The sequence below is a fragment of the Branchiostoma floridae genome, chromosome 10 (assembly GCF_000003815.2).
Source record: "Branchiostoma floridae strain S238N-H82 chromosome 10, Bfl_VNyyK, whole genome shotgun sequence".
NCBI classification, from domain to species: Eukaryota; Metazoa; Chordata; class Leptocardii; order Amphioxiformes; family Branchiostomatidae; genus Branchiostoma; species Branchiostoma floridae.
Window position 1 is genome coordinate 20,601,461 of NC_049988.1, and position 21,140 is coordinate 20,622,600.

At 41.6% G+C, this 21,140-nt stretch overlaps 2 protein-coding genes across 16 annotated transcripts in view; one reads left to right on the forward strand and one right to left on the reverse strand.

Annotated features, from left to right (window-relative positions):
* The window catches only part of LOC118423819 (serine/arginine repetitive matrix protein 1-like), a 24,888-nt gene extending 15,207 nt beyond the window's left edge, over positions 1-9,681 (forward strand). For 10 of the 15 annotated variants that reach the window (XM_035832072.1, XM_035832073.1, XM_035832081.1 and 7 more), the window contains 7 exons: positions 426-518; positions 1,175-1,246; positions 3,008-3,181; positions 3,961-4,183; positions 4,887-4,996; positions 5,786-5,923; positions 7,325-9,681. In XM_035832072.1, coding sequence (XP_035687965.1) covers positions 426-518; positions 1,175-1,246; positions 3,008-3,181; positions 3,961-4,183; positions 4,887-4,996; positions 5,786-5,923; positions 7,325-7,591 — 1,077 coding nt within the window. In that variant the 3' untranslated portion in view covers positions 7,592-9,681. Of the gene's footprint in view, positions 1-425; positions 519-1,174; positions 1,247-3,007; positions 3,182-3,960; positions 4,184-4,886; positions 4,997-5,785; positions 5,924-6,701; positions 6,743-7,324 lie in introns of all 15 variants that reach the window. The other 5 variants (XM_035832083.1, XM_035832087.1, XM_035832075.1 and 2 more) reach the window with 4 other exon arrangements.
* On the reverse strand, positions 9,266-18,180 carry LOC118425089 (kelch repeat and BTB domain-containing protein 8-like). The gene is made up of 5 exons (XM_035833908.1): positions 17,970-18,180; positions 17,250-17,389; positions 10,732-10,938; positions 9,969-10,429; positions 9,266-9,270 (listed from the first exon to the last, which is right to left on the reverse strand). Exons 1-5 carry the CDS (start codon positions 18,084-18,086, stop codon positions 9,266-9,268), a joined length of 930 nt encoding a protein of 309 aa, XP_035689801.1. The 5' UTR covers positions 18,087-18,180.
* Between the last annotated feature and the right edge of the window lie 2,960 nt (positions 18,181-21,140).

The window sequence follows — 21,140 nt, forward strand, 5'->3', positions numbered from 1 at the left end:
GTGGCAGTGTAGTTGGAGGTTTAATTAATGTTTTGAGGTGGCTGTGCATATGGTGGCATGGGGGCTGCTGTAAACATGTGATCATAACGCATCTAACATGACTGGCTCATTGTAGGAACAGAGAATTGTGAGAAATAGATAATATTAGTGTGACACTGTGTACTTACTGTATGTTATCTTAGTTTTACGAATCATACGTTACTGTACACCATTTATTAGTTCATTTTATCATACCACCCAGTCAGTCATGAAAATGGGAAATTAGAACAGAAGAAATAAGTTTCAGGCACGATCCTTGTGTTTTTTCTGCTCGTCATGAAGAAGAAAAAACAGTTCTAAAAGCCGATGCTTTTTTCCCGCTGCCCTTGCCCTTATTCCTCCTCCGCGCGGACCTAACTTCTCGCCCTGTTCTCGCCCCCCACCAGACGGCCGGCCCGTTTCAGCTGAAGATTCACCACCGCACGACCCTGCCAGAGCTCGCCAACTTCGATAAGGCTCCCTCCTCGGAGACCTCCTCTGTAATTCTCCCTCCTTCACTCATTCTTCACGAATCTCCAAGCAGATCCTACGATGGCATAAGATAGTACCCAACTGGCCAAGGGGTGTAGTCAGCCAAGAGGTGTCCATTTGCCATGTAGCCAAACACACTTCTAAGCCGGCTTCACTCCTCTGCCAGCTTTTGATACTATCTTATGTTACCATAGGATCTGCTTGGAGATTAATTCTTCACTGCATGCTTGTGTTGTTTTCACTTGCACCTTGGTGAATGCCACTCTGCGTGTGCGCACATAGAGAGTCCTAACTGTTACTTTATCAGGTATTCCGTCGTAGAGACTCTGACTCAAAAGTCTTCTTCCAAATGTTTCTTCATTTTTGCCTAACTTCTTATGGAAGGAAAGCTTTTTTGGTGGATATCCACTTCTCAGATTCTCGAAGACACCAAATATAGAATAGATGCTGGTTACCTCGTGACTATTGTATTCTGCATGCATGCGTACCAAGCAAGTTGGTCTATTTATCCTCACAAAGTATATATGGAGACTTGGCTTGCTAGCTTACTGTGCTTTGGAACGATCTTAACCAAAGAGCTGAGAAAGATTATAGTGAAGACTTTCTTATCAATGACTGTTTCTTGTGCTGATGATTACAGGAGCAATTTTTTTTTTCTCCGCAGGGAACGACCACCCCCACGGGAGACAGTGGTTTGTCCGACTCTCTGCTAGAGGAGCAGCTGTTGACCCAACATGTAACTCGATATTATTCATCTGTTTACGAATCACTCATTCATTTTTTCCCTTCCAGGCATGTTGTGTGCATCATGTGTCCATGTGTCTGTCTGTGTGTTCTGTCCATTTGTGCAGTAAAAGAGAAGATATTGGCAGTTTCAACCTCGACCTTTTAATTTTTTATCACTCTTTTAAAGCAACCCTCTTTATGATAAGGGTGCCACTGTGTACCACATTACAGCAAAATAATTACAAATTTTGTAATTATTTTGATGTAGAAGAATTCTGATAGGTACATGTGGTGACCAAAACATTGATAAAACATATTGGATTTCAGTTTTTGTTATCATGCAGTTTGGAATAAAGTTTCTTCTTCTTTCACAAAAAGTACTGCAATGCTGTTACAGAATTCAGACTGCCAGTAACTTCCCTTTGAAACGGATTTCCGTATACCCTGAGTACTGTCAGATTCGTTCTCACTGTTTCCTTTCTCTGGTGTTGCAGTTGCATCATTCTGCCAACCCCTGTGTAGCATGGAGCCTGCCTTTTCACCTCTGTTGTACTGTACATGTACATTTGTACATGGTGTTTTTTATGTCTAGTTGCAAGTTACTGTGCCTGTAACCATCGTACGGCTACCTTTCCCCACACAGAAGACTCAAATATACAATAACTTCTGGATACATGAATCTTTCTGTTACCCCCATGTTGTTTCTTGTACTGCTTTCCAACATGGCTGCCATTACACAGTCGTGACCTTGAAAAGATTCGTTCAGGGTAACAGAAAGGTCAATGTGTGTTGAAGTTTAAAAACATTGTATAATCCAGCTCCTTCAGCCTCATGCTAACCCGACATTTTGTCATCATTCTAACCCACCATTTTAGTTTGCAAGTTTCAGCCTTACTAGCAAAGACATCGTCCATAGCTAGACCCAGCCGGCATGACTTTGTCACTAATTTTTGCCATTTTAAACAAAATGCTTCTTCTTACTTTGCATTTCAGATTAGCCTTGAGTCTGATAACCTTGTTTGCTTGTGAATGTGCAGTTTGCAGTCCTAACTACTTGTTAGAAAGTGTTTGCATTGTTGGAAAGTCTTGATATACATGAATCTGCATGGCTACATTGTCTTTTTTAAAATTGTATCTGCATTCCATGCTTGATAACCATTGTACACTTTGTAAGTGCACATTTAGCTTTGTGGTGTTTGTCTATCTTGTTGATATTGATAGCCATTCTCTTTGTTCATTTGATTGTGTGTAATTAATTGCTTCCCTCATTGTTCATTCGGTTGATCTGTTCTCATAACTGTCTCCCCAACAACATACATGATTGTTCATTCCCATTCAACTATGTAGCGTAAGTCATGCTTCTGCAAGGGAGCATTTGTCACACACTTAAAGATCACTATTGTACACGTATATGTCTATATATATATATCTTAGTGCAGATTTTGAATAAGAGATCCATCAACTTAAAGGCATTCACATGTACTGATATTTGTGTACAACATAAGTTTAATCAAATTTTTAAGTCTTACCTACACGTATGTATTGTACTGTTACTTTACATAGTAATATGTTTAAGCTTATGTCTAATGCAGTGTGCACTCAAAATATTATCCTATATTTCAAAGAACAGCTTACACTAAATGCATGAGCTTGGATGGTGGCAATGATTTACATGTATGCTGCTTCCAATGACATAACAATGTTTGCTATATGGCAATGTCTTATTAAGTACTAGTCAAGAAAGTAATTAAAGACGTCTTGAACCTTCCAGGCTGCGGAAGAAGCGAGGGAAAGACGACTTCGTCTCGGCTCACACGGGCCGGAAACCCGGAAGCTGGTGGAGGCTCTGAAGGAGGCTGAGGAGACCCTGCAGCAGGCAGTCATCACTACTGACAGCAAGGACAAGATTGAGGTGCTGATACCCCAGGAGAGCCCAAAAGTGGAGGTAAGGGTCTTGGCAATATCTACTGCACCTTGCAGGTGAAAGTTGATATTTTATGTGGATTCTTTTACTTTGTTTCTTGAGAGAAAGCAATGATGAGTTTTAGGGAAGATGCTGGTTTAGATATCAAGGAATTCTTTTGATCAAAAGACTTCTTTATCATTGCAAAGTAGACTAGGGCAATCAATTAGAAGGCTTGCTTTTATTGAAACTCTAATTCAAAACATGGAGATGCCTTTGCAGATATCTCCCTTGGCATCTAACGTTACGTCACTTGATCAAGGTTAGACATCCATTTGATATATACAAGATGCCGCAAAAAGCACTTGCACTTAGTAATACTTGCACCTCACCTCACCTCACCGGTCCCATAGCCTCACCGGCCGTAGGGGCAGCAATGCCATCAACGTAAGTTTTCCATCTCCTAGCAATTTTATATGATTTTGAAAAACCACTGACGTTTCAGGAAGCATCCACTACCGGTACCTTTCGTCATTGACGCTGTCACTATTGAAAGGTATTGAATGCTAGTGCTACCTGAGTGTGTCACTGACAAAAGGTAGTAGATAGCACCTGAAATGTCTGACTGTTTGCAAAACCATACCCAGTGGCTCCAGTAACTGCTATTTGGCATGTATTACTAATACTTAGTACTTAGGTCCTCCTGTGCCTTGAGGCACATTGGGCAGCAAGTAGTTTCCATCGTCGTCTGTCAGACGCAGCCTGCTCTGCCATTCCCCATGTGATGTAATTATGTTATTTTTCTTTTCCCCCCTGTGCAGAACGGATCGCAGCACTCCCCCTCGGGCCAGGTGCTGGAGCCGGGGAAGAAGGTGCCACCCCCTCCACCCCCCAGGAAGAACTGGATCACCTCCCCTGCCTCCCCCCCTCCCCGGTCCCCTGCACACAGCCCCCCTATCATCTCCTCTAATGTACAGTACACAGGCAAGGCTACGGACCTGGATAAAGCACAGACAAGCTACACAACCAAGACTATCACTACAGGTAAGCACAGACAAGCTACACTACCAAGACTATCACTACAGGTAAGCACAGACAAGCTACACTACCAAGACTATCACTACAGGTAAGCACAGACAAGCTACACTACCAAGACTATCACTACAGGTAAGCACAGACAAGCTACACTACCAAGACTATCACTACAGGTAAGCACAGACAAGCTACACTACCAAGACTATCACTACAGGTAAGCACAGACAAGCTACACTACCAAGACTATCACTACAGGTAAGCACAGACAAGCTACACTACCAAGACTATCACTACAGGTAAGCACAGACAAGCTACACTACCAAGACTATCACTACAGGTAAGCACAAACTACATGTAGCTACACTACCAAGACTATCACTACAGGTAAGCACAGACAAGCTACACTACCAAGACTATCACTACAGGTACTGTCAGCATGGAAAAACAAGTGATATTAGATAATAAGGAACTGCTTAATCTGTACATGAAGTTTGTATACAATCCCTGTGAATTTTTTGTATATTATTCTGAAAGCAAAGCTTTACATCGATCTCTGTGCTTTGTATTAATTAGTTGATTCGGGCAGCATTTGATGGCGATGAGGCCTCTCTGTGGTACTGATAATTAAGAGGAAGACTTCTACTGTCTGTAACATGTACATGAAATGCTAATCTTTATAAAAACATAACCTGTCCCCCTCTCTGTTCCACAGTGTTTAGAAGTGCAACCAGCCCGACCAACAAGCCTGCCTCGACTGGGAACCACAACGACAACAACAACCTGGTCACCAACAGGAGGGAGGGGGGTGAGGGGGCTGAGAAGGTCAGATTTCTTTTCATGTTGCATTATAATATATATAAAAACTAATTGAAAAATTAATGTGAGGTTGGCCGGCACTCTTTCTACTAGTTTCCATGCATGCACAGTGTGCAAGAGCTAGAGAGCATGAATAGATTAAAGTTCAAACAAACAAACGTCACATTCAACAATTTCACTTTGTGAGTGTTTGAAATTTACTATATGCCTAGGGTCACTCTTAGTCTTTTTTCAAGAAGTTGCATTCAAGTGGTTAAATTTTTTTTTTTTGTTCGACATCTGCAAAGATACATTCTCAACAGGCCATTCAAACACACCTTAGTATTTTAGGCCATAATCTTGATTTTGACAAACAATTCGTCAACATACTAACTGGTACTGAATGTATCTTTACTAATATCAAGTCTCTCTGCTTCCCTTCTGGAATGATGTCTGTAACATCTGGTAAATATTCCCTCTTTGCTACAATGTATCTACAACATTACTGTTTATTCTTACATGATTATAACATGGACTCAAAATTTTGCGGCTATTAGCATGAACTTTACAAACATGTGTATGGTTCTCTGGCTTAACATTATCAAATTGGAATAACATCATTAAAACTGATTCGAAAATTACAACGTCAGATTAAAGAATTCCTCACAGCCCTTAACTTTCATCTTCTCTACTTGACGAAGACAATTATTTTCTACCTAAAAATGTCTGAAATTCATGAGAAGTAATGAATGATATGATCCACTTCTGTGAACATATTGAATTTTCAAGAGGATAACCACATGTTCCCTCCCGCAGGACCAGAGGGTTTGGTTCTCCCCCACACCGACCACTCACACCATCGAACGGGAGGAGGATCTGGACCCGCAGGAGAAGAAGAGGCAGCTGCAGGAGCAGTACAACATCCTGCAGCAGCTGCAGAGGGAGAACATGCAGGTGGGTACAATATAACCTGCAGCAGCTGCAGATGGCCAGTGCACATTGAAGCAACATAGTGCAGCAGGTGCAGAAACATTACATCCTGTGTTCATAGCAAATGACCAGAACATGCAGTTGCTGATGTCAAGTACATACCTCGGTATCTACAGATGAGTAGATCAAGCTGCAGATGAGTAGAACATGCTGCAGATGAGTAGAACATGCTGCAGATGATTAGAACATGCTGCAGCTGCAAATGAGTAGAACATGCTGCAGCTGCAAATGAGTAGAACATGCTACAGCAGCTGCAGATGAGTAGAACATGCTGCAGATGAATAGAACATGCTACAGCAACTGCAGATGAGTAGTACAAAGTGTGACAGCTACAGAGGAAAAGTTCCAATGATCTTGCCGACAGTTTTTTTGGTTTCTATGTGGATTAAGTCCTTCTAATATGATGTTATGTTTTTAGATATGTTCCATTCTTGTGTATCAGGCTGGCCACTAATGTCATTAATTTCACAAGACTGACAGCATGGACATGACTTTTGTTTAAATCCTGCTTTGTTGACTCAAGCCTGTTTATTCTGTCCATTTTGTAGACCTAATCATGTTAATAATTGTGTTTACATACTTCCATATGTATGTCATGTTCCTAATAATTTCAGGATTTCTGTGTGCAGAAATAAAGTATGTTGTGTTGACTGCCTAAACCATGTTGTATGTGTGGGTGTACTAACATGTCACCCCTAACTCACCCATGTTTTGTCTGTTCCTGCTTGCATGTACATGTTAGACCCGGGGCCAGCAGACCAAGACTGATAAAACACTCACATGGTAAGGCTGTGTGTCGTAATATAACAGACAACTGTTCATGCTGGTTTCTAAAAACTGCACGTTCCCTCCAGCTTAAAGATGTTGTAACCCCTGTACTTAATAGTAATCGATACCACCAGACATTTTGCATACAGGAAATGCCCTGTTTTGAAAGTTGACATGTTCATGTAACACTGACACAACCGGTCCCTGTGACTTACAGATTAGTGAATATTTTCCTTTTGCACAAAGGTTGTAACATCAGAAACAAGTTTTTATATTCTTTTTTTCACAGTATAGCAGATTCTTTTTAAATTAGTAATAAGAGGGAAAATGTAGTCTAATTGAAGATGAATATATGAAGTAGATACCACTTTACAAGCTTGGTTGCTGTGGTAAGAGTGTAGAGCGTACACCCAAAACTGCCCAACGAACTTTTTTTGTCAAGATGACCATCAGTCCCAATAGTCCGGATTTTCTTTGTTTGTCCTGAGTGGTCTTATCGGGTAGTTTTGGCTGTATCACGAAACAATGATAATTGTCATAATGAACCATTTTATGTACATGCTATATTTGTTGTTTGTTTGTTTATTTATATACTAGGAAGCCTCCGCCGAACCTGAACAGTTACCTGAACAAGCCGGTCCCGCCTCCCCCACCTCAACAAGCAGCTCGGACAGCGTCGCTTCCCAGGTCCAACAAACCCGCGTCACCGTGGGGAACGGCCGGATTCCGCCCGGCGCCACGCGGCTGGAGCAAAACGGAGGAGGAGACGATCGGAGAGGAGCAGCTGCTGTGAAAACCGTCACCGAGACGATAAAAACCGTGACAACCGACGGACAGGTCAAGTCCGAAACAATCATTTACTGAGGAGGCTGTGTTAGCACAACGTCTGTCTACTTACACTAGGGACAATCAAGCTGCGGCGTCCGTGTATCAAAGTACATTAGGATATATTATATATATATATATATGATATTAACCTACTCAACCAGAACAATCAGTTCTTTGTAGATATTTCTGTTCTGAAGTGGGTTAAAAGTTTGCTTCTCTTAAGGATTATGATACAGCAATGAGTCAGTGTAGTTAGGAGAGCAGTAACAAGTGACCTGAAGTTCACATTATACACAACTGTATTACTATTCAAGAACAAAGTTTGACTACCACCAAAGCCACCGAACCGCAACTTCAAAAAACAGAACAATTTCTCACTTCTAGCCTGGAATATAAGCTGTTGTAAGCTGGTCTGTGCTGTTTGCTTTCACTATAAGTTAGATGGGAAATGCTACAGTGCAGGCTGGTACAAACATACCTGAAGTCCAGGCTATGAGAGATTCCTGTAGTGTCTTGTACATGAAGCATCTCTGGCTGCTGTCTGGCGTAGGAGCTTTGAACAGGGGCAGTATGGAGGTAGTTGCCTTGTACCCATGTACAATTTAACCCTCTTGAAGCTGGGGGAACCACTTTGGTGCATGGATGCACCTTTAGACGTTAATTCCTAACAACCCTTTGGCCAAATCAATTTTTAGTTCCTGGTTCGTTCTTGACTTTTTGCTGGGAAGTCATTAGGAATAGGAACATTATGGGGTGGATATAGGTCTAATTATATGTCCTGAATTTTATGATTTTGCTCTTAGTGTCACCCAGTAAAAGATCCATTCAATGGACTTCCTGAAGAATCAGTGCACTATTGTTTAGATTGTCGCAAAATGACGGTAGCAGGTCCAGAGAACCCTACCTTGCGTGGCCCTACAGCCAGACAGTAATGACCATGTGAGATGTGAAGATGTACAACTTCTCGCTTTGTGCCAAGTGGATAAGATAGATTTCTTAGAACTTCTCTCAGCTTGACTCTACTTTATACTGTACAGCTCTTAGTGATAGGTATATAGAACCATACATGTGTTACCTGTATTATTATTCTGTAAAATTTGTATCATAGTCTCAATATAATACTTAAGAATTTGATTTTGATGTCAGACTGGCGGGGAACCTAAAGTGTCCTGCCAGCAGATGTTGTGAGCTACTTAAGATTTGTTGAAGAATGTCTTGAGATGTAGAAGTCACCAAGAAGACTCCTTAGTGCCAACCTACTATGCTGTAAAGCTCTTCTAAAGTATTTCTAGCCTTCTCATCACTGAAGAGTATGATTTTGTGTGTTGTTTGTCCATTAAATGATATTAGACTTATTTTCAAACAAGTAAGAATTGCTGTAATATAATGAACCCTGTAATGATACAAGTGCGCCTCCTAGCAGCTTTTGATAGCAACGCAACTGCCTATAGAGCATTAGGATTTAGTTTTAGAGAACATTTTGTACTGTGAAGGAAAACGACATATCAGCTAGAAGTATGTAACAACAGCGTATGTACATGTCTGTGGAGTGCAGGTAGAAGAGTGGTCGTGTGTGTCGTCTAAGAAGCGGAGAGTGTTAAGGGAGAAACCAGGCGTTAGAAGTAGATTGAAACGGATGGATTAGGACGGGGGTAAATGTTACAGGGTGGTGAGATTTGGTCCATTGCAGTGTGTTGGTAGGTGAAGACTTTATACTGGATGTGAGAAACACAAGTGTGTATAAGCTGGAGGATGGTGCAGTACCGTGCCAAACTGACGGGGGGCAGCCCCTACGGTTGACTATACTAGTGATATACGTTACCACAGCTATGACAATATATGTATGATATGCAACACAAGCAGACGTAATCTCTACAACGTTTTCTTTATTTCTGCCGATTTGATGTTGTGTGTCTCAGAATACTTGCTGCCAGGTGTAAGGCCTTTAAGTCATTAATGTAAGCTGCATTACAAAGGTAAAAGTTCTAGTTCAAGATGTGACGATATCTTCCTATTTTTACAGGCTCTTGTATATGTGAAACGCTTGTCATCTGCATGAGAACTTTATAGCAATGATTGATTTCGCTCCGTGTCAAAGCAATAAATAAATTATTTCGAAAAATTAACTGAAGTCTTTTTGTGTTTGTCTTCATTTAGTTAGTGACTGAAAAAAAAAGAGTCCTTTCCACTGGCTGGAATTGTTAAACTACTTCCAGCTGCCAAGCTAAAGTAAAGACCAATGTGTAATATACTCACTCTGGGTTCGGGTAAATGAAAAGATTTCTATAGAGAGGACACTTGTGAACATGAAGAACTGTTTAACCTTTGGAAACTTTCATAGAGCATCAATTTCACTGGAATACAAAATGAAAATGATGCAAGAAAATAAAGTCCTTTCTATTCATTATCATACACCCTCTGCACCAGTGGTCCTCTCTTGGATCGTAGCAATGTATCTCTGTCTGTGTGAAGAGATAGATGTGCTGATTGCAAGACACTGCCTCCCTGGAGTTCAACCAGCCATCATGCTGAGGTGTGGAACAGTTGTGCCACTTGTTTGTGTTCTGGTTGTAGATCTTCAACACCATCTTAGTGTCAAGCACAACGAGGTAAAAAAGGTGTCCATCAATTTCCATGAGGTAGTTAGACGGTGATGATTGGTCCACTGGGGCGTCTATCGTACGTACTGAAGACTTGCGTTCCCAATTGTTCTTGACATGGTTGTACTTAAACAGGGCCTGCTTCTTGCTGGACTCTTCAGACAGAACGTAGATGTCATTATCACTAGTAACTGTTCCTGCGACTGCAGATATGGTGTATTGGCACCTGATGTACTTCCCTTCCAATGGGTTCATCCACAGCATCTCGTTTGTGCTGTAAAGGCAAGATGCAATGATTAGTCACATTAAATCAACTTTGCAAAAATCCTTCCCACACCATTCTTTGTAAAGGTGGCTCTGTGAACGTTGTTTTGTGATCTTCAAGTAAATAAAAAAAAGGGTCAGTGCATATCTCCATTACAAAAGCCTTGAGCTAGACCCTACTCTTTCTCATAAGCGATGAAGTCTGCAAGCATTTGGTATGACTTAATTCAAAGATAAGGAAAATTAACTTATCAATGACACTGATACTGATTGACAGAAAAGGCCATGTGCCTGTTTTTACTTTCAACACACCTTTCAGTGAAAATCAGAGCCATTTCCAACATGTCCATCCCGATCCTCCTCTTCATGTTAACTTTGGAAGTCTCCTTTACCACGTTCCTGATGGCAGACTTCCCAGGATCCTCCCTGACCAGGGGGTGATCCAAGATGGTCATCATGTTGTACGGGGTCAGCATGTTGAAGCGGATGTGAGGGAGGATGCTGGGTAGGTGGTGCAGTCTGTAGGGTACAGGGAAGAAGCAAATTTAGCCAATAGCATGGTATATCATCAGCTTCTTAATAAGTTAAGTTTATTTCATGTTAAAAGCCATATAGATGTACCAACAGAAGAACACTGACACCCACCTGTCCTCCCTGCTGTGCTGCACCCATCTCACCACAGCCTCCCACACTGTTGTCTCATCTTTAATATCCAGCTCATCGTGGCTGATGATCTCAGTCAGCTGATTCACACTCAGGTTGCAGAACTCTTCACTGAAGGCAACCTGTGGAGACAGATGTTCATTTGGGCATGCAAAAACAATCTTTCATAATTTGAAACTTTGACATTTGAAAAATAAAAGATTAAGATATTTTTCTAAAGTTTTGTCTACTGCTGCATAAGACCCACCTTAACAAAGTTTACATGTAAAAATTGTAGACAGTGTTTTCGGACATTGTCCACAGAAAAGACATCAGCAAACTTGTACAGGTCCACACAGGTGGAGCGCTCCACGTTCATGGCCATGTAGCTGCTGCATGTGTCTCTCACATAGTCCAGTTGGAGGAGGTCGGCTGCCTGGTACAGGGGCTGCACTTTGTCCAGGGACACATGGAGGGTTCCCGAGTAGATGTAACGCAGGATCTCCCCAAATATGCCTGCATCCAAGCCCTACAAAAGAAAACAACAGGAACGATGATCAACTTCAGCCCTTATAACTAGAGTTTGACAAACACATCTCTTCGCCAAATAATTATTCCTTTATTTAAGACTTTAAGTTTAAGGTCTTATTCATGTATTATTAAAAGTAGCATGAACTGTGATCCTCACAAAGCCAGAAATGCTCCCCAAAACAAGTCTGTGATCACAGATGACCTGGTACCATGCCTGGTCAATCAGAATTTCATGCCTTCCAGAGGTTTTGTCCCCAGTGTAACAGCCTCCAGCTCACAAGCTCCTCCAGCAAAACATCTGTGTAACAGATGTGTCTATAGATATAGGTCAAAATGATATATATATATATAGAAAACAGTTTATTTCTGCTAATTGGCCACTGATTACAACTAAATGCATCTTTCCATGTAGATTATTATCTAAAGTACCTTTCAGCCCAAAATAATGCAAACAAGTTTGAAAGTCCTATCATGGAATTCAGTGGATTTCTGTACTTTCCTCATTAATTATGCAAATTAGCTGTTGATTTGAATGATTAGCATTACATTATGTAAGTCGTCACTTAGGCTATCTACCACTCAAAAATCACGATCACAGCATGTTCAGAACACAAGATGTAAAAAATTGAAGTTTTGCTACAGTACCTTAGGAAGCCGCTAGGGGGCCCACTATCATACTCGACCTTCGTTGTTCTGACCCGTACCTACCTACCAAATATTATTAGGATCCTTTCAAGGCTTCTCTGGTTATGCATTACACAAACAAACGGACGCACACACTCGGCCCGCTACCGTCCAAACGGAAAATGATATGCCAACTATTTTCAAACACAACCTTCCCCTGCAAACGCTACTCAAATGCCAAATATCATGAAAATCCATACACAGATTCTTGAGTTATATGCTGTTGGAATGGATTTATGAACGTTCCTCATTAGTTATGCAAATTATCTGCTGATTTGCATAATAAGTATTACATTGTGTAAGTCATCACTCATTCTATCATACCAAAAATCCTGAGGATCCGTCAACACGTTCTTGAGTTATTCTCGTCCAAAGTTTGAAAGGAAATCGGTGCCTGCAGTTTCCAAAAAGTCGCTAGGGGGCTCAAACTCACAGCACTTACTCTCTGTTTCAAGGGCTATCTACCACTCAAAAATCATGACCACAGCCTTTCCAGAACACGAAGCGTATAATTTAAAAGTTTTGCTGCAGTACCTTAGGCAGCCACTAGAGGGCCCATTATCGAACTTGACCTTCGTTTTCCTAACACCCACCCACCTACCAAATATCATCAGGATCAATTCAAGGGTTCTCGAGTTATCTTGCATACAGACAAACGCACTTACATACAAATCCCGCTACAGCACCGTAGGTAAGAGCTAGGTAAACCATTTTCGTACTTGACCTTTCTCTCCAAAACCGCTACACACCTACCAAGTTTCGTGAAAATCGCCCAGCTGCATTTTGACTTATGCTGCCCAAAACAAACCCCCAAAACATACCAAGCTTGCTGCAGTACCGTAGGAAAACGCCAGGTAAACCGTTTTCTAACTTGGGATTCCTTTTGACAACCGCTACACACCTACCAAAAATCACAAAGTTCCATCCACAATTTCTGGAGTTATTTGCTGTTGACCTACATACAGACCCAAGTCAGCAATCTCATACTCTTCTTGGCGAAGAGAATAAGCAGGTTAACAGTTCAGAATACGCATGTACAGCAACATGTATTCTGGGTAAAATGTCAAAGGTGAATGCCCCTGACTTGTAAACATCTATCTCATTTAGACCATTGTCGAAATCAGTACGAAAACTTGTTCATTTTGTAATGGGTGTAAATTTTAAAGCATGACACCTTACAACGACTGTACAGTATAGCTAAACAGCTTTCAAACTTGTGCGGGAAGCCCGCAAATCTGACTATAACGAAGCATTAGTGGGTCGTGGGAAGGAGGGCAAGAGTTTCATAAAGCAGGTTGTTTTACCGTCTTTCTCCTGATTACAGAGCATAATTAGCGTCTATGTAAAACTGTACGTTTCTTTCTTTTCTTATAAATCATGTAAACGTCACGCCAAGCCTACCTGTAAAACAACCGTCTTCTGACGACTTTCCGCCATGTCACTTGTAAACATGGCCCTGAAGTAGGGGCTGGCCGCGGACAGAACAAGCCGATGGCAGGGAAACCGCCGGCCCTCGACTTCAAGGACGACATCCTGCAGTACCCCAGCATTCTGAAAGTCGCCCACAGTTCCAAGAAAGCCGCTCAAATAGCTCTTGTCTTGGTAGGAACGAGGACGGACTGCACTGACGTGGTGTTCTTGGTCTGCGGCGGCCATGTTGATGATGATTACTAAAAGGTCATAGGTTCGAATGATCTACACTGATCATCCACATAGTGTAGCTGACCTAGATAAACCGACAGTGAGGTCAAGGGACTAGGCAGGTAGGAGTGGCACAGTCATTTCTCGAGATGCAAAGATGTTTTTGTGCACTATAGCAAGTCATAACAGGACGTGAATAGAAAAAATATATCTTAACTTCCATGGTAACGTTAGGTAGGGCTGGTTGCTTGCCTGCGTTTATAGCCTGCATTTCAACTAACCTTATACAGGCTGCCTTTGTTAATGGGTTTTCAAAAAGACACAAGTCATAAACATTTTACTGTGAACCTCTACAAAATACAAACAGTGGTCAAAAAGGATGACTCTTTGTTTGCATCAATAAATATTTATTGTTTAAAACGATACATGCAATATGAAAACATATCAACTGGCATTGTCTACATGATTTTACGGAACGTCATCTGGCTTCTTCAACGACAGGTAACTGCAAACAGCAAACAGATCGTGTCACTGTCCTTGTCTCTTTGTACTCCGGAAGAGCCTGACCTGTGGAGGCTGCTAAATATCTATATGGATTTACATAACAACATCTATTTTCTTCAGCGACAGGTAACAACAAACAAATAAAGAAGGGCCTGGCCAATGGAGGCTGCTAAAAGTGCACCTTAACATGTCGGGCTTACATACTAGTACCAAGTGATCAACACAACAGGAAAATTCACAGGAGTTAAAATAGAACAGATGTACAATGATTATTTAAGTTAATAAAAGGTAAAACTATACATTGTCTCGTTACACTTTAAGACAAGGAGCAAAGGGTTAGTCATATAATTTCCCTTGTGAATAAGAAAAGAAGGGATTTTGTAAAAGATCAAACTGCTACTCCCGAGGACAAACTTTACAACAAAGTCCAACCAATTGTAGGGGTCTTTAGTCTATAACAAAAGCCGAGATGTAGCCAAATGTTGGGTTTGTTATTTGTGGGTCCATGTCCTCTACATTAAAACAGATCAGCGTCAGAAGTGGTGACATTTTGTGCTTCCGTATAAACATGATAAATGAATGAGCGTGACTTTGCAATTGGCCTGCTAAGCAAAAGTTAACAATAGCAAAATAAACACATATAACGTTAATCACTTCTCACAAATAACGTACCAAATGCACAAGTACCGTTCAATTTCGTATGCAATGATTGTAAAATCTTTATAAATGGTAAATGACATCTTAGCCAGGGCTGCCATACTCCCCACTTACAACGAAGAGTCACCGTTCAAGAGGGCAATGAGGGGGACCCAGTAAACCAGGATGGTACCTGGTTGATGATGGTTGGTAATCACTGCTGTTAAACACAGACATTACTCCAATCCATTATAGATAGACGTTCCCAATCTAAAGGAAGGAAGAAAAAAACATTTCTGTTCTGTACAATTTACCCAAAGTATAAAATCGAATACAACAGCTATAACATTATAGGTGCATCCCAATACTCGAGACCAACACATGGCGTTGTTAATCAGCCTTGCCCTGTATTTCCTAACCTGGAATCCAGTCTACTGCTGGCAAATTAACTCCCACTGGGCTAAGTCTAACCCCGTGAAAATTCTACCGGGTGTGGCCGGTTACCTAAGCGGCTGGGAGCTTCCCTGGCCCCGTACAAAGCCTGCACTAAGTACGGTAGGCCCAGCCAGCAGTAGACTGGATTCCAGGTTATGTATTTCCTGATCCTGCATAGTAACGCTGAAAAGCTTCGGAAGTAATGTGTTCTATTCCCCATTAAGATATGGCAGGTATATACGTGCCACAGAGCAATAAGAATTACGTGCTACATAAGTACTACTAGGCAGGGTAGCCTTCAGATCTGTCCAGGCATCAGCAGACCTGTCATACACATATACACGGTGGCCATAATCATCATCCTCATCATCCTCATCCTCATCATTCTCGTCATTATTACATGCGAACCATATATGCAGCTGATTTTCCATTACAAAAAGACGGGGGCTGATATGAACATCGAAGTCTCCTGGGTTCGCCCAGCCTTGCAGTTTCTGCCAGCAGTCTGACTCTGTGTCGTACACCATAGTCTGGGTGAAGTAACGATCTGTGCAGAAAATCTCTGTTCCCATGGCAACGGCTGTGCAGACTTCATCAATGATCATTGGTGGGGTCCGCTTGCACCAATGGTCCTGGCTTTGGTCGTAGCAGTGTACCTCAGTGCCGGTGAGGAAATAGAGAACTGCAGGATAATGCTGCACAATAGTTGTAGGCAGTATTCTTATGTTGCAGCTGTGAACACTCCCGCCACTGGTCCGTGTGCCGATTGTACTGCCACATCCACACCGACTCACTGTCTTCAACTACATCGGCAGCAAGGTAGTATAAAATCCCATCAACTTCGATGAGATACTCATTCCACCATGTAAAACTGTTTTCCGGTCTTTGCCATTTAGATACTGAGGACATACCAGAATGTTGCCACACATTCCCAGCATGGTTGTACTTATAAATGGTCAATGGTTCGTTACTCTTTCGGTCACGAGTCAGGATGTAGATGCTATCTCTGATGACTGTCATGTTTTTGACGTGAGGGACGTCTTCAGGCCTGTAGCTACTGCTGATGTACTTCCCTTCGCGAGGGTTCATGAAGAGGAGCTCTTTGGAACTGAAGAGGATAAAAAACATAGTAATTAAAAAGTAAATGAAACAGGACCAGAAACTCATACATTTTCCTAATGAATGAAGCCTTTATAACTTATCTTGTAGAAAAATGATATTCAGTATGGATTTGGAAAACGGTGGAGAGCATATTTACATGTCTGTGACTGTGAAAATGTGTATCGTAAGACCTGAAAATGCAGAGTAACCTTGTACAAGGATTGCTGAACTAGTAGTAATTCAAATGAAGTATATACTGACTAAGCATTGGACAGCAGAACCATTTCTGTAGTCATCCCAAGCCTCGGCTTCAAGTTGGAGTTTTCTTTCTGTACCACATTCCTGATGACCTCAGAACTCCCAGGATGCTCCTTTACCAGGGGGTGCTCCAAGATGGCTACAGTGTCGTCTGGGGTCATCAGGTTGAAGCGGATGTGAGGGAGGATGGTGGGTAGGTGGTGCTGTCTGTAGGGTACAGGATATGGGTGGATTTATCAGGTCATCATTTCACATCGATGTAGAAAGTTCTTACATGTTGAGTCAGTTAATGCCATCAATAGAATCAAGTTTCTGTTACCATACAATGTGTCCGAACAATTACTAACTGCACATGAAATACACCTACTAGTATATGTTATAAACTTAATGACACCCACCTGTCCTCCCTGCTGTGCTGCACCCATCTCACCACAGCCTCCCACACTGTTGTCTCCTCTTTAACATCCAGCTCATCGTGGCTGATGATCTCAGTCACCTTTTTAACACTCAGGCTGCAGAACTCCTCATTTAAGGAAAACTGTGGATGCATTAAGTACATGTACCAACTACAAAGTACTACAGGTCCAGGAAAGTCATCAGTGTGTTCTGATGTAAAATTAAAACAATATGTGTATATGATTATATACCATCATTTGTGAGCAACATGAACTGCTCACAAGATGTAGCGTAAATAATCTTGTTCTGACATATACAATTGTACATGTACATGTGTATATGGCTAGTCTGAAATGCAACAAGTGTCCTGTACGTACATAGCCTGTGTGAAACTGCCCATTGGCGTATACACCGGCCATCTTTGTGAGTACATGACATAGAAGCAGTTGTCTACATTTCAATGAATGATCTGCACCAAAAAAAGGTTATATAAGGTGTGCCTTATTAATTGATTTTGAACTTGCCCCGAATGTGCCCCTTATTCAACACTATTTCGTTGGGTCTATTTTCCCAAAATATTGCACACTGTAGTCAGCAAACTTGATTCCCTATCATCGTAAAATTCTGTAGGTCTTTGATCTCCATTCCATTAAGTAAAAAATAAACAACACAATATGGAATTGCTATTTGGGACAATTGCCTCACCTAATGTGAAGACTAACCTCAGTAAAGTGTCTGGCAATCCCCTGCAGACAGGCTTTTCGGACATTGTCCACAGAAAAGACATCAGCAAACTTGTACAGGTCCACACAGGTGGAGCGCTCCACGTTCATGGCCATGTAGCTGCTGCAGGTGTCTCTCACATAGTCCAGTTGGAGGAGGTCGGCTGCCTGGTACAGGGGCTGCACTTTGTCCAGGGACACATGGAGGGTTCCCGAGTAGATGTAGCTCAGGATCTCCCCAAATATGCCTGCATCCAAACCCTGCAAAACAATGTAACAGAATAAATATCAAACGTTTATCACATAAGGTACATGTAAGTAATCAACAGAGATAGATTATCTCCAAGCAGATCATTCGATGGCATAAGGCAGTATCAAAATGATAGCCATAGTATGTACAGTCCTATACTCCTTTGCCAACTTTTGATATTTAAGTTAAAGCTACCGTATGATTTGCTTGGAGACTAGGTATAGTATGAAGGGGAATGTATCTCATGTGTCTTAAATTTTCATGATAATTTATCCCATTCTGCTAATAGTGCTATCTTATCTACATATTCTCTACTACCTCTTGCATACATAGTACTTACTAGTCTGTTTCCGACATTTTGAAACAATTCTTGTTAAAACTTTAAAATACAGACTCCTAATGGCAACATGAGGCCCGCTAAGTTGACCTTTCACCCCTAAACACCAACAGCATAATAATAAATAAATTGCTGCATTAGTAAGTGGGGAGGGGGGCATAGATTAGAAGGGATACGTCAGTGGAATTTACATTTCTGGTGTGATTGTACAATAGATTTCCCTCCTTTTACATGTTCTCTATAACACGCATCATATTTAGAAGTTCCCTGTTTTACCCTATTGTAACCACACGTCACGGCAACCCTACCTGTAAAACAACCGTCTTCTGACGACTTTCCGCCATGTCACTTGTAAACATGGCCCTGAAGTAGGGGCTGGCCGCGGACAGAACAAGCCGATGGCAGGGAAACCGCCGGCCCTCGACTTCAAGGACGACATCCTGAAATGCCCCATCCTTCTGTAAGTCGCCCACTGTTCCAAGAAACCTGTGCAGATAACTCTCGTCTTGGGAGGAACGAGGACGAACTGCCCTGACGTGGGGTTCTTCGTCAGATTTTGCACATGGGGGCGACCCTCACGGCCGGCCATATTATATGTAAGACTATCACCGTATTCCAGCCAACTTTTAAAACGTCGTGAGGATCTCTTGATGAGTTATATGGAGTTAAACTCTTCTTCCAGACGAGTTTGAAGACCTCGTGAAGATCACTTCGTGAAAACGGAATTTCTGGCGTCAAAACTTGAACACATTTCAGGGTTTGAGGATCTGTTTCCGAGCCCGAATACAGGAAGTACCATCACGGGTCTATATGGGGTTTTCGCGAGGCCCATATTTTCATTTCCGGTCATGCATTTGACTTCGCAGTTTGAGTTGACGGAACAGCGTTCAAAAGATGTTACCAGTAATAATACAGACATAATGCTCTACTCTTACAAATTATTTTGGTAGTTTTTTTTTAGATATAACTTGCACATGGCTCTGTATTAACCGGGTATGGCATCAACTGGGAATACCCACACAAAGTTGTGTGGTCATTGTATACAAACAAGATAATACCATGTTGAATATTAGTACTTTGAAGGTAAGACAGGTGTGTTGTCTTTGAGTTATGACCAGGTAAAACCAGATGAGGTACATAACATGAAAGACATGTGTGTTTTCTTTGAATAGTGACCAGGTAAGACCAGATGAGGTACATTACAGGTAAGACAGGTGTGTTTTCTTTGACAACAGACCAAGTAAGACCAGATGAAGTAGATTACAAGTAAGGCAGGTGTGTTGTCTTTGAATAATGACCAGGTATGATCAGGTGAGGTACATTACAGGTAAGAAAGGTGTGTTTTCTTTGACTACAGGCCAGGTATGACCAGATGAGGTACATTTCAGGTGAGACAGGTGTGTTTTCTTTGACAACAGACCAGGTATGACCAGATGAGGTACATTACAGGTAAGACAGGTGTGTTTTCTTTGAATAGTGACTAGGTATGACCAGATGAGGTACATTACATGTAAGACAGGTGTGTTTTCTTTGAATAGTGACTAGGTAAGACCAGATGAGGTACATAACAGATAAGACAGGTGTGTTTTCTATGATTACAGGCCAGGTATGACCAGATTAGGTACATTACAGGTAAGACATGTGTGCTTTCTTTGACTACAGGCCAGGTATGACCAGATGAGGTACATTTCAGGTAAGACAGGTGTGTTTTCTTTGACAACAGACCAGGTATGACCAGATGAGGTACATTACATGTAAGACAGGTGTGTTTTCTTTGAATAGTGACTAGGTAAGACCAGATGAGGTACATAACAGATAAGACAGGTGTGTTTTCTATGACTACAGGCCAGGTATGACCAGATTAGGTACATTACAGGTAAGACATGTGTGCTTTCTTTGACTACAGGCCAGGTATGACCAGATGAGGTACATTACAGGTAAGGCAGGTGTGTTTTCTTTGAATAGTGACTAGGTATGACCAGATGAGTTACATTACAGGTAAGACAGGTGTGTTTTCTTTGAATAGTGACTAGGTATGACCAGATGAGTTACATTACAGGTAAGACAGGTGTGTTTTCTTTGAATAGTGACTAGGTATGACCAGATGAGGTACATTACAGGTACGACAGGTGTGTTTTCTTTGAATAGTGACTAGGTATGACCAGATGAGGTACATTACAGGTAAGACAGGTGTGTTTTCTTTGAATAGTGACTAGGTATGACCAGATGAGGTACATTACAGGTAAGACAGGTGTGTTTTCTTTGACAACAGACCAAGTAAGACCAGATGAAGTAGATTACAGGTGAGACAGGTGTGTTTTCTTTGACAACAGACCAGGTATGACCAGATGAGGTACATTACAGGTGTGTTTTCTTTGAATAGTGACCAGGTATGACCAGATGAGGTACATTACAGGCAAGACAGGTGTGTTTTCTTTGACAACAGACCAAGTAAGACCAGATGAAGTAGATTACAGATAAGGCAGGTGTGTTGTCTTTGAATAATGACCAGGTATGATCAGGTGAGGTACATTACAGGTAAGACAGGGGTATTTTCTTTACCAATTACTAGGTGATCAGATGA